The sequence below is a fragment of the Lepidothrix coronata genome, unplaced genomic scaffold (assembly GCF_001604755.1).
Source record: "Lepidothrix coronata isolate B3197 unplaced genomic scaffold, Lepidothrix_coronata-1.0 Scaffold16, whole genome shotgun sequence".
In the NCBI taxonomy this organism is placed as follows: domain Eukaryota; kingdom Metazoa; phylum Chordata; class Aves; order Passeriformes; family Pipridae; genus Lepidothrix; species Lepidothrix coronata.
The window spans coordinates 2366178-2380653 of NW_016690196.1; the positions used below are offsets into that span (position 1 = coordinate 2366178).

The 14476-nt window shown below is 36.3% G+C and overlaps 1 protein-coding gene across 2 annotated transcripts in view; it reads right to left on the minus strand.

The window, feature by feature from the left end:
* SMYD3 (SET and MYND domain containing 3) overlaps positions 1 to 14476 on the minus strand; it is a 399482-nt gene that overhangs the window by 69736 nt on the left and 315270 nt on the right. For both annotated transcript variants that reach the window (XM_017806572.1, XM_017806574.1), the window contains exons 6-8: positions 12732 to 12799; positions 10187 to 10289; positions 1563 to 1673 (exon numbers count right to left, since the gene is read on the minus strand). In XM_017806572.1, the coding sequence (XP_017662061.1) occupies positions 1563 to 1673; positions 10187 to 10289; positions 12732 to 12799 (282 nt within the window). The remainder of the gene's footprint in view (positions 1 to 1562; positions 1674 to 10186; positions 10290 to 12731; positions 12800 to 14476) is intronic.

Consider the following 14476-nt stretch of genomic DNA (forward strand, 5'->3'; position numbering starts at 1 on the left):
GTCACACAAAGCTTTCCAAACATTTTGCAATATTATTCCCAAGGAAATTTTGCAAATGGGCAAAAAAAAATCTACAGAATCTGAATACAAACTACAGTTATATTTTCAAAAAGAAAAAAAAAGTATTAATTTTAACCTATGTATGAAACTATTGTTTTCATTAATATATGCACATATAATTTCACTACAATTTTTTTTGATGTTATATGTTGATTTTTACAATGACATGTACACCAGCTTGGGGATATTGTTTCTTAAAACATTCCACATGCTGAATGGTCTTTATACTACTTGTCTACCCTTTCACAAACCGCTAAGTGATCCTTAAAGACTCTTTAGTCTGCTTATTTTTCTTAATCGTCATTGCATCTGTGAGGATGCCATTTACCCAAAACTAATCCAAGATTTCACGGCACTTGAGTGACCATCTTTAAAAGAAAGACAGAAGGAGGTCTCCACTTCACTGCCTCTGAGTAGAATTGCAGCAGTCTTTACCAGGCACAGAATGCCAACACAGACAGGAAGCAATTTAGCATTATGTCATAAGCCTGAAACTTTTCTGTGTTCTCTTTTTTGAACTGCTTACTGATGAATCAAAGCATAAGTTACAGTTTAAACTTTGGGGGTTCCTTTTTTTTTTTTTTTCTGTATAGCAATTATTTCAATCATATTATGCTCCTTGGAATTACATTTTCACCTTTCTTACTATTTCCAATCAAGCAGGAACACATTTAGCTATGGCATGTGACTTATCCCAAACAGGCATTTGTGAAAATAAGAACAAGTGTACATATAAGTGTACAAAAGAGATGAAGTACATAAACTGCTATGAAGCCAACCTCATTCTGCATATTCCATTTGATCATTCATGAGGCTCTGAGCCAAAATTATTCCATCAAGCCTGTATAACTATGAAGCAACCCAGAATATAATCAAACCAGTCTAGGCTGAACCCTGGTAAAAGGTCACACTACAACTACTGACCTGCTACTCCAAGAACTTGTGATATAAGTGAGCATAAAAACTACAGTCACCCAAGGAGGTTCACCATTCTAAGAACTGCTGACTAAGTCAGTAATTCTTGAAAATTACTGATGCAGGCGTTTGTCAGAATTAATTCAATATTATTATGAGGATAAGCACAGCCTTCCTGTATTATCAGACAATTGGCTTCAGTTAAAGTTCTAAGATTATTCTTTTGAATAGAAAACCAAAAAAAATTCTTTCAGCTTAAAGTCATGTTAAGTCTCATGTTTCAAGGTCCATGAATCTCAAAGTGATCTGAACCACATATTGGAACTGAAAGTAGCTCCTAGCTTTACGAACAATGCATATTTTAGCAAGAAATTCTTCTTATCATGTTGCCAGCATTTCCTGCTTTTCCTTCCTTCACAGTTGTCTTCCATAGCAACATAAACAGCATTGAGAGCAGAGGTCATTTTGTCCTCTAATCTGGCCATTCAATTAGTAGCAAAAGATAAGTATTACGTAAAGGAAGGGAAGGTGCTGACAGGCCTAGGAAAACTCTGTTCGTTGGCAAGGAACTTTTTTACTCAACTTACCTTCTCCTGATTCTGGCAGAGAAGACAATCACATTCAAAGCAATACTGGCGCACCAGCTGCTTTTGGCGTTCGCTGGTAGGCATCAGTGATTCAATATAGCTGATGGTGAGCTGCATGCAGTACATAAAAGAACAGAGTTGGTATATTTTACAAAAATTCCATTTTCAGTGTATGCATAGCTAAGGTAACATTTTTTGGATATAACATTTTTTCCAGCATAAAATACAATGTTAATAGACTATTCCCTAGAAGAAATTGCCTCCTTTTACAAAGAGTGGGAAAAAAAAAGGACAAAAATAATTTCCACAGAAGAACACTTCTGCACATTTCAAGATCAATATTCTTTGAAATTATTAATCAACCCCAAATTATCACTATTTCAACTTTTCATTCTAATTTGGAAGATAAAGAAAAAAGAAAGGAGAGCAAGAAAGGAGAGCAAAGAAAGTCAGTATTTGAATTCCATGCAAATGAAATCTCATTTTCTGTCTAACTTCAAAGTTTAAATGTGTATTTACCACTGCTGTTATACAACATTCCACTATCTCCAAAAATTTTTTCTCAAGGAAGCCCCTACTTTCTTATATGTTTGAGCCTAAGGATAATTCCCCCTTATGTCATACCCATATTCAGTATGTCTGTGATGTTTCCCTTGTGACCAAGGAAGTACAAAAGCATTGCAGTCTAAGTTGTTGAAACTATTGACAGGAAGATTTATTAAAATGATAAAAGAAAATTTGTGCCTACATTTGTGCCATTTTCAACTCCTCATGCTGTACAGAGTGAATTCCAATGAACTACAGAGAAGTCTGTAGTTTGTTCACTTTGACGCCTGCCAGAAGGAATTTTACAGGGCTAACCATTTGTAGAGTTCTTGAAATGTTTAAAGTGCTGCACAGGCACAAACTAATGACAAGGAAAAGAGTATAACAAAAAAAACCAGTCCAGTTCAGACCAGCATGCAGTCAAATATGCTATTGAGTGATTACACTATGTGCCCAACACACTTTGAAACATTATAGAGAGGTCAGAGCTAAAAAAAAATCAGGTCATTATTTCATCCTGAGCCTAGACACTTCAACTAATTGGTAGAATTTTCACATGGTTCTCAGTTAAATCATGAGAGTCCACTCAAAGAAATTACAGGAAAACCTGACCAATTTGTAGCAATGACTACAAAATCCATTATCAGAACCTGCATTTTGCGAATTAGCGAGCATTCTAATTGAATGAGCAATTAAGAAGCAACTAAAACAATGCCTGCTTTCTTTCTTGCTTGCTATTACAGTGTAATTTGATTACATACTGAAGGAGGACTCTATTAAAAGAAGTCTACTGAAATGGAAAAATTAAGTATTTAAAATTATCATAAGCAGAATTCCTGCAGAAAAAAATAAATATGGTCTCATAATTGAAGATTAATAATATAATTAATGAAAGAGACAAATAAAGTTCCATAATTAATCAAAAGTCAGAAAGTGTGAGAACTTTTAGGTTTGCATTCTATATAATGTTGTTCTGTCCCAGTTTGTGCATGTCTGAGCCAAGAGAGGATTAGTTTCACCACTACTGGCTTACAGCAGAACAGAATTATAGGCTTCCCTCTGATCTTTCTACAGTGAATGGATGGAAATTGTGCTGCCTATTTATTTTCCACTCTTTTCTCCCAAGCTTGATATCTTCTGCCCCATTATCTCCAACGTCCCTCTTATTCTTTCTCTTCTCTACCCCTCAACATGAGTATAATTTTCCTGTTTTATTCTCAACACCTGATTATCTAAACTTGTTTTCCATCCCTAAATTCTAGCTCCTTAAATAGCCATTCTTGGTACAATGGGATGACTTCATCATTGTGCCAGTTTCAGATCTGTCCTTATGCCTCATGTAACACCTTTTCCCCATATCTGATCACCTACACACTTACTCTCCCAAGTTAAAAGTCCTTGTTGCCCTACTCCGTTTTCCCAAACATCTTCAGTGATCCCAAAAACTTTCTCCTTGCTTCTTTCTACAGCTGGTTCTAATCTGCAACTTCCCTAGTGTGGCAAGAAAGATCTGTCTCCCGTCCTTTCCACAAAGCATTTTCCAGCCAAGCTGCAGTCCTAACCTTGTCCTTCAGACATTCCAAACCCAATTTCCCTCTCCCATCACAAGCCTCCTGATCATCGTGCCTCCTTACAACTCGCAAGTGTTTTCTGTCAAAATCATTCCACACAGGCTGTTCCTCTGCATAAACATCTCTGGTTCTGACCCATGTCCTACTGGGCTTTAGGTTCAGGTGGCATCCAGAAGTAAAAGGGATTTGACCAAGTTCAGACACAGTGCAAGACAGTAGGAATCTTCTGGGAGAAATAATTCATGTGAGAATAGTCTACTCTTTGCCAAAATATTTAAGACAATGCTTTAAACCCTGTCATTACTATTGAAACCATCATTAGGCTGGGTTTAGTTCTAATGCTGCAAAACAAACACAGAGACAATACTTTATCTATCATCAGCCTACAGGCTTCATCCCTTTCTCTTTTTATATTTTTGGCTTTTTTTTTCTTTCTTTTTTTCATTTATGTTGCAGAAACCTTGGAAGTAGAAACAAGTTTGAAACAAATAGTTTCTTTTTCAGAGGTTATCAAACAGTTGTGGACATGAATAGTCACATAACAACCTGCTCTGGATTAGAGCATTATGACTGGGCATAAGGAGGAAGACAAGAGGTTTTTAGCATTTTAACAACTTAAGAATTTCTCTTGCTGCCAGAGGCCTGAGTTCAAATTTCCAGTCCTACCAGCAGAAATCCATAAGTTGTAGCTCGCAGCTTAAGTGGGAAAATATAATTAGAATATTTAGAAACATGACCAACCTAACAGCGACTAAGCCTACACTAACCATTTAATTGTTTAAAAATAAGAATTCTGTATTCAAGTCTCTCTTACACTTGTTTTAATTTTGGATCACTTCATTAGAGGCAAGGCTCATTTAACTTGTATGTAGTTAGGAAATATGCACATTTATCAAAGGTTGTCTTAATGGTGTTTGCATGTGAGATGTATGCTATTAATTAAAACATTATTTCAGCTGACCAAAGCTTGACCTTTATTGCATCGCTTATGAAGAATGCAGTAAATCTTTTGCCCCCGAGCTGAAGAATATATATTAAAAAACAATTATGAAGGCATGAGACTTATTGACTCAAGACATTCAGCACTCTCTGAGCCCTGCTTCTCACTCTGACACAGAAATTCTTTAACCATGGGTATGATGGTTAGTTTCTCACGTTCCTCATTTGCCAAATGAGGTGGACACAATTTTCCAGTAATGCCATGCTGCAGCGGACTTAATATATGGGGGTTTTTTTGTAACAGACTATAAGCTACAAAATGTCTAGATAGAAAATTCTGTAGAAATTTAAAATTAATTATTTTAATGCAAACAGCAGGGAGAAAAAAGTGAATCTTGTTTTTGCAATCATAGGTCTCAGGGTCTTAGAGAGGGTTTAGTACAGAAGTCTGTTAATAACACAGAGTTATAGACTGTTATGGGTAACAGTCTATGCTCTTTCTGCTTCGGCATAAAAGATCAAAATGCCTTCTAACTCAACAAAAAATTTGGTTTTAAAAAATGTAATGTGACAAAATGTAATGTGGCAAACATACACTGATATAAAACTTCTCATAGAATTTCAATAACAAAAACATTATATAATTTGGTTGAAATCTATCTTGAAAATAGATTTAATTGATCATCTGAAATTATGATCTGTGTTTAGTATTAATTTAGGAAAAAAAAAGATGCTCTGCAAGGGTACAGTCAGTTATGTGATTTTCTGAAGAAAGATACAAATTTGTTGTAACTGAACTCTGAAGCTGATGAGAAGCCAAGCACCCATTTTGGAGCAGAATTACACCTCAGCTAATCCATTCTGTCTCTCTGCAGGACTAATTGCTTTGAAGGCATACAACTTTTTATCGGAGAAGAGGAAAAACCAGCTTGTGCCTGCCTGCAAAACACCAGGTAGCCTCAGCAATTAACAAAAAGTCAATTGAAATTGTAGCACACATCTTGATGCTGTTTCAAGTGGTTACTTAAGGGTAGGGAAAAGATGAAGACCTCTTCAGAGCAGGCTATTTGTCTTTTTGACAAAACTGGCTGATAGGCTACCTTATCACTAAAGGAGCCCTCATAATCTCTAAGTGAATAATTTTTGCTTTCGTATGATCCTTCCCCATATCTTACCTTTCTTTGTGAGACTTAAATTTCATTTCTGTGAAGAGGAAAGTGCAAGAAAAGGAAAACTTTGTATGCTGTCAAATTAAAATCACCTCAAGTTATCAGAACTGTGATAGCACTACAGAGAAGTTGTGAAGGTCCCATCTCTGGAAGAGTTCAAGACCAGGTTGGATGGAGCTCTGAGCAACCTCATCTAGTGAAAGGTGTCCTTGCCCACAGCAGGGTGGTTGGAATCAGATGATTTCTGAGGTTCCTTCTAACCCAAGCCATTCTATGATTATCTTGATGGGCAAAAATTTGTTATAATTAGTTTTGAGCTGCTGGAAGCAAGTTTCAGAATTCAGAAAGTCCTGCAGTCTTCAGTAGGGATGTATAGAAAAAAGTCCCCACAAAAATCTATCAGGTTTTTTTTTCCCTTCACATTATTAGACTCAATTATGCTCAAAAATCTGCTATAGAATAGTCTACAGAGCCTTAGTGGCCCTTATAACCACCTTGACCCCACATCTATGCATGGAGATCAACAGTTGCTCCCAAGCCTTCTTCTCCTTTCACTTCTTTTGTCCTCTCCTATTTCATTCCTGTGATGCCACTTTCAGGGCAGAAGACATTTAAATGTAGCTGATCAAGCATCAGAATTTGGGGTACTAGCATAGACCCATACTGCCTTATATGAATTATAACAGAGTCAGAACAAGGACAGGTAAGTTAAGAAAAGAAAGGTTACCAAGCTTGAAGGAAATTTTCTAACAGAGCCAAGTTTTCACTTTAAAAATTCTACATTCAATGACCATTTTAAATGTCATTTAAATAAGCTATATAATGACAGAAATGAAAGCCTTTATTCTGAATATCACCTAAAGCATTCACTGGCAAAAACCCATGGGAACACTTTGTTTTTGTTTTAAATGGTAACTTTCTGCCCTCAAAAAGCGTAAAACATCATTAGCATAAAAATCAAATAATATACTTAAATATAAATCTGGTTTCCAAAGCAAAATTTAAGGACCATATACTTCTTACTATTTCTGCAACACACTGACTTCTTAAAGCATAAATCTGGTTTCCAAAGCAAAATTTAAGGACCACATGCTTCTTACTATTTCTGCAACACACTGACTTCTTAAAGCTTTCACCTGGGAAACCACGCAATTACACATGAATCCCTTCTTTCAGTGCCCTCGAAAAAAAAGTAACATTCATGACTTATTATTTTGTAGCACTTCAGGACTGTCAACACTGTCTTTGCCACAGAAAAAAGGCCTAGATTGCTAGGGTATGATTTTTTGGGAGTGATTAGTTTTCCAAATATACAACACCATCAAATTTAGCAGTTTCATTCTATAAGGATACAGGCAAAATTCAATTAAAGCACACAAAATGCCACATGCTTTCCTGTCAAAAACATGCAAAGCTGAAGAAATTTGCCTAGACATGAGATTAAAACTGAAATGAAACAACTTCAATCAGAATATAAAAACTTTTTGAGGTTCTCATAATTTTGCATGCTTTTTATCACTGACCTGATAAATATAATTACTGCGTATAGCTTGAGTACTCTGAAGCGTGGTTGGGGCATAAATGTTACTCCTGAAAAAATCTGCACTACACTGCAGCAACTACATCCAATGTAATAACTTCTAGTTTACAACCAAAATAATATCTAGTGGTTCCTCCCTCTTTATATGATTGTGCGATGACCACAGCGGCCCACGAGCTCAGAGCCCTTTGTTTCTGTTTTCCCTGTGACTATAGGTGTTCAACAACTCCTTAACGTGTACACTGCTGTAGTGTACTCTGACAGAAAGTACTACAAATGTGCAAAAATATTTTTACTTCTCACTGGCCTAGTGAACATATCACATTGCAGTGGCTGATACTTTCAGGGCAACAGTCCAGAGGCGCTATCAAGTTTGTTCTTGTATGGATAGGAAGGCCATAGTCCTCTTCTACTAATCTAAGCTTGACTTGCTACTTAGCTTCTTACTCCTAATAAATTTTGTGCTTACTTCCTTTCTATTAATTATTATATAGGGAATCTCATTCTGTCTGAGTCTATTGTAAAAGGATAAGACAAATTTTCTAGTGATTATATTTAAGTTTTCTTGTTGCCCCATGGCTTGAAATAACATTCATCTTACCATCTCAAGGCACCCAATCTGTTCAGAAAAACCAATCAGATTTCTCCCTAATATATTTTCTCTCCCATTAGCTCAGATTCTGATGTCTGTAATAGAAGTTAAAACTCAGCTTGTAACAGGTGATGTAGTTTTATGTACATATGTGTGTAAATTCAATACATGGCTATTAATTAAACTCAGCTCACCCTACCTCAGGCAAGCAGTAAGGCAGTGTGGAAAGAAGTTGTACCAAAGTCACCATGCAGAACACAAAAGGAAAAGCTGTAGCAGTAGCGTATGAGGAAAAGTAATTGTTGAAAATAATATTGAACTGCTGACTTGTATATACCCTCAAGATAATTTTATTTCCCTCCCTCTTCCCATAACAGATCTAAGTTAATACTGACTTTGCAGCTTTATTTTGTCACTTAAACCTTAAGCCATTTTTCTTCCATAAACACATCCTTATTTAAAGAGTCACGTACCTCAGACTGAGACTTTTATTTCCAGGTAAGTCGAGGGGACAGCTGCTTTAACATAGTATGTAGTTTTACATGTTCCTTAAGGCAAATATTCCTTTTGGTACCAAACCCATAAGGAACAGTTGCAACAAAGACACTAGAACACGACCTCTTTGGAAAATTCTGACTTTATTTTATCACCTCAATGGTGGCAAAGTTTTTTAGAAAATACAATATGCCCACATAAGGTGCAGTCATCTTAAAGCCTGTATTAACACAACTGCAAAGTCACCACAAACAAACTAGTCCTAGTCACCACAAACAAACTAGTCCTAGCCACCCTGCTTTGTAATTTACATATATTTCCTGATTGCCTTACAAGGAACTAGTAAATTACACAGTATCTGTTTCACCACCAATTTTAATCTAGAGATTAAAATTAGTGGTCTACAGACCACTAATACAAAGTCTAAAATTCAGGTCATAGCTTCACAGCCATAGTACAGTCTGCACATCATACCTGCACAGAATTCTACTTCACTTCTCACTCCAGAACCACCCAGGGCCACATCAGGGCCTCTCCACTCGGTAAAAGCTGCTTGTCACAAAGAATTACCTTATGAAATTTACTTAGAAAAATATACCCAGGTACAAAATAAGATAGCTTCAGAATCTTCAGCTTTAATAATTAAGTCAAAGGCATCCTGGAAGATATTAAAATCTACAGTATTTTTAAATAAACAACCCATCTTAGTGAACTGGGAAGCCAAGAGGAAAGTTATGGTTTATGGATAAAATAGAAGAAAGGTGTCTATAATTTGGCTTAAACAAGAATGACAGACTAAAAGATGTCTACAGTTAATAGCTCCACAAACATATATTGCATCCTAAAAAATTTCTCTTAGCAAAAATGCAAAAACATTTCTGCTGATTCTTAACAAGGTTTTACCTAAAAAAAAATATTTTACCATTTACTTATTTTCATCGCCTACTATATGTGAGAAAAGACACATTAAAAAAAAAAAACTTCATAGGGAGGAAAAGAGATACTACTTCTAAATTAGAATATATATGCTTTTCATATTCTAGGGGTTTTAAACACAGGTGTGAACTGTATTTACATTAGGTCACGATTTTGAAATGACCAACAGCTGGGACTGTGTAGTCATCGGTGCATTTAAAGTTACATATATACACACATCTTTGCATGTCTTATTAAGCACATTCAATACTGCATTGCTGCAAAACACATTTATTTTGAAATTATTTCCTAGACACAAATTATTGTTTTCAAATTAGTACAAATGCCATCATAAAGTTGAGAACAGCTTAGACCAAATCAGAAATCTCTTGAAAAGGATATTTTGAAGTCTTTCCTAGTGAAATGGACAAGAAAACAAACCATGTTTTCCTGCTCGCGCTGTCAATGAAAGGTTTACTACAACTGCATGGTTGCAGGCAGACAAATGCTTGTTGTTGCAATGACTTAGTGAACACTGCATTCCACTCAAAAATATTCTAAGTGTTCTGTCAGGGTAAAGACATCCAAAAACAAACAAAATGAAGTGCCTAGAGGAGGAAAGGAGGAACAAGAATTTATCAAGACTGCTAGTGATTTATGAGAAGTAATGATTATGGGGCCCAGGCAGTGTGAAGAGATTATTCTATTTATCATTTTCCCCCCTGATAGCTATGTGCTAGAAAGTGGCATCAATATATCATCAAAATATTAAGCTGGTGGCCCTGCAGTCTGGAATTTATTTAGGGAGATGTCATTGTTGCAGGTGTCTGTGACGGAAGGGAGGACAAGTTAATTACCTCTTCACCAATCTGGATCTCTCGGACAGAGCGAAGTAAAAGCTGGTATCCTTCAAAAACGATCACACAGTTTGGGTCACAGCTGTGGTTCAGTAAAGACATGCTGTGAGGGGTGGTAGAGGGGGAAAGAGAGAAAAAAACCTCCATTGTCATTTCCCTTCAATAATTTAAAAGCATCTAACATGATTACACGTGAACCATCAGGCAATTAAGCTATGAAACAAATAAAATCCCTGGTAAATCAACTGCTCTTGGTTAGGGGAGGAAAATTAATACTTAGAAGATTTATATTTATTGCTAATAGGAGCCATTCCTGGATCTCCTAATATGTTTCTGCCTTCTATGTCATCAGGCAGGAGGGAGGCAATGGCCTCCCAGCAACTCACCTAGAGGCCTGACTCAGGGGACAGGGCAAGTGGGGAACAAGGTTATCTGGGCAGTTCAGAGCAAAAACTCAGCCTTTGGGCTGAATTATATTTCTGCTGCTTCTGCTCAGTCTCAGGGCATTAACCTTATCACTTACCTGACTGTCATTGGAACCACAGCTCAACAGGGCCAACAATCAACCTGTATTTCATATCAGGAGAAAATGGAGTATACTATGTCCCAAAGCCAAAGAATTTGGTGTGTAGAGTTGAAAGAAGAAACATGGCCATTGCCTCTGTTTTACACATATTTTCGTCCAGCCTCTATTTTTGTGGCATGTGACAGCTGAAGCAGCACTGACCATTAGGGAGCTGCTGCCACCCTCAAGAGACACATATGCTGTACAAACATGCCCTTTCCTCTTCTTGAAGGATGCTGTTAAGAACAACATGTCACTATATACTGTGAGTCACGTGTTGCATTAGCTGAGAAACAACTGCCTTTGCCAGACCAATCTCAGTTCCATAGCAGAAGTGGGGCTGATGGTTCTTTCCCTATGGGAATGACCCATTGAAAGAATGATTCTGGCATCATCAGCCTGGAAGAACTTTTGGCTTATGCAGTTCCTGGCTGCGTTTATTTGCTTTCCTTGTCTGCCTGATTCAGCAACTCAAAATCCCAACTGTTGGCAAAATACAGGATGTTCCCAAGGGTCAGAGACCTGCACCAAACTATGTTTATTCAGTTTTTGACTCTTAAAGAAGGTATCAACAGGATCCTGACTCTTCTGTTATCCCTTCTGGCCTAATAAAATATTTGTGGTTAACCTCCACAAGAATCCAGTGATGTATGCTATGAGAGAGTATCCATGACACTTACTGTGAGATCATTGGGCATACTCCCAAAGCTGCTGGCAAGGTGATGTAAAGCTGGGCCATAGGATTTTATAGATTTTAAAATATGTTGTGATGTTGAAGCCATAAAGCCATACAACAATGTACAACCTATCAATGAGGCTAAACAAAGCACTTTTAATTAAATTTCATTTCATAGAAACATTAGAGGGTTTGATGACAATTTCCTCTGGAAGCATATGAATTCATCAGGAAGGACATTTGCCCAGGATTTGCAAAGTGCAGATTTAAGTTCACAGTTTTCCTAGCTCAGAGTGGTTTGCTACAGCAAATCTCAAACTGCTCTGAAGTGACTTGAGAAAGAGTCTCTTGCATCCCTTGGCAATGCATTATCATTGAACATAGACAGACACTTTATTCACAGTTAGGGGTTTTTTTCAACCAAAAGGAAACATTTCTCTAATAATAATGCTCCAAAATAATATTTCATTTTTCTCAAATGTGAAAAGTATTTGTTTGCATTCCACTATGAAATCAAATGTTTTGCACTTTCCATAACACCAATTACCATGTCCTCCTAACCAACTTTCCCTTAACCTTACCATAAGGCAGGCCTCAAGATATTAAGTTTCCTTAGTCAAATCTTGCATGTGTGACATTAGTAGGAAAAGAATCAACAGTGAGAGGCCCACTGAGGTACTGACAAAATGGTCCAACCATTCATTAACAAAAAATTTAGGTAGTAAAATGTCATTTTAAATTATACATACTAATTTTCCATATTAATGATTACAGGTAACTAATTCTATGAAGATAAAACCTTAACTGGGACATACTTCTTACCTAATACAAATAAGAAATTCAAATTCATCTCCCAAGAGACTTATCTTTTCACCTTAATGGTTGGTTTGTTGTGGTAATTTACTAAAACATACTCAATCTTTTCATTTTAATTGCCAATTCTGAAGGCTCTCTGCTGTAAAATATCTGTATTCTAAAGCATCACTGAACAGGTTTCCTTTAACTAGTCCCAGTTACATATTTTTGATGTCAGCATTTATTCTTGCTTAGAAAAGACTACCACCTCCATAAAAATAAAATATAAAGATGTATCTTATTTAAACTGTTTTAATGCTGTAATCAGGGCTATTAAGAATGTTTTCAACTAGATCATATTTTTTATTCTCCTTTAATTTATTTCCACTTCCCAGTTTCTTGTTTAGACATGTTACCTTCTGCTTTGATGGCCCTTACAGGTACCTTGAAAAAAAGGGAAAAAAAACTAACATAGATTTTGCCTGTGAATGAAACAGTGTCCACAGTACCTGGGATACAGGCCAACACCAACATCCTGCATCTCTCCATTACTGATGGTGAAACAGTTACAGGTCACCTGTAAAAACAAAGGGAAAAATCCAGGATTACTAGAATCATTTGGAAACCCCACACTCAAGTGAAAAAAAACCTTCCAAAATAAAACGAAGGGGCAATTGGTAAATTGGATGGAAAACATTCAAGCCCAACACTGGTGCTCTTTCATTTTAGAGCAATCACGTCTGGGACACACTCTCCTGTAAAACTGCTGTCAATTAGAAACAGAAATATAAGTATCCTGCAAAAATGTGGGGTTAAATACATGCAGAGACCCTACTTTCCTGTCCAGAGAACAAAAAAAAGCCACCCTACACAGAGCCTGAGAAGCTCAGCCCAGAAACAACATAACAGATCACAGTGACTACTGATGAAAGGAGTGGCTGTTTCCACGCAGGGACTCTGCTGACATCAGGCTGTTACAGCATATTTTAATGACTAGCAGCGAAGCCCAAAGAATATATACGGGACAGTTTTGAAGTAAATAGCAGCTCTGGTTGTGGCAACCTGATATGGATACAAATAAATGCAAAGACTGTGCAATAACATCTTTCACATTATGGGAATTTTGATTTGCATGTAAAAGATCCCACAACAAAGCATGTTCAAATTGCCATTCAAGAGAAATACAACCTTTCTTTTAATCTCAAATATTCAGCTTGTAAGTGTATTCTTCCTTCATACAATCATACAAAGATAAAGTAGTGCTAGAAAAGGGAGGAGAAGCATGGAAGACACCTGCAAGTAGATATAATTCTACCCCAAACTATCAGACTGAAGTTTCTTGGTGTCCGAGACACATCAGCACTTAGCAAATTATTAGAAAGTATAATTTTCATGGGCTTAAACAAAAAACAGAGCCCACTTGTGAATGTATTTTTTAAACATTTGATTTTTTGGGGAAGAGCTAGTTTGGGGGTTTTTTTAAATTTATTTTTTAGATATGTTGGTCAGTTATCAATGACACACTAATAAAATATTTTATCTAGAAAAATACTGCATGATACTTCATATTCAACAAAAGCCTCAGGTCTCTTCTGCATAACATGAGATTATTAATATCATTAATTCTCATTAGAACAGAAAATGAGTAAGAGTATGATTTGGCAGACACAGAAATGAGATTTGAAAGTTGCAGTTTTATCCATAGAGTAATTGTCCAGAACAGTAAATGCACACCTATGTTTTAAAGAGGTATGTTGAACAATTTAATAGTATAACTTATCCTATAAATTGACAAATTATTATTTATGAGACCATTAACCATAAGGTGCAAATGAAATCCTCTTTCAAAATTTCTCATACATTTTGACAGCTACATTAATTTAAATAAATGTACATGCAGTAGGGCATGTGTTTTTTGTAAACGGTTAGACAATACTTTGATTAGTCAATTATTTATGTAACCCACTCAAATGTTCTCAATCAATTACCAAAAGCACAGATCTTAATTATTTCTTTCCTGCTGGCATTGGATATAAAGTGTCAGGCAACTTCTGAGCAAAGATTAGTCCATTTCAAGTGGCAATTATCCTGGCTCTAAAAATATTGACTTGATTTTGGTACTTATTGAAAAAATAATGCCTTCCAGGTAAAACAGAAAGAAAGCCAGCTTTTGTGACCCTTAGCTCTCTCTAATGGATTATGAAGTAGCAGAGGTCAAACATCTCTTGGAACCAAATGAACTCCTCTTTCTTGA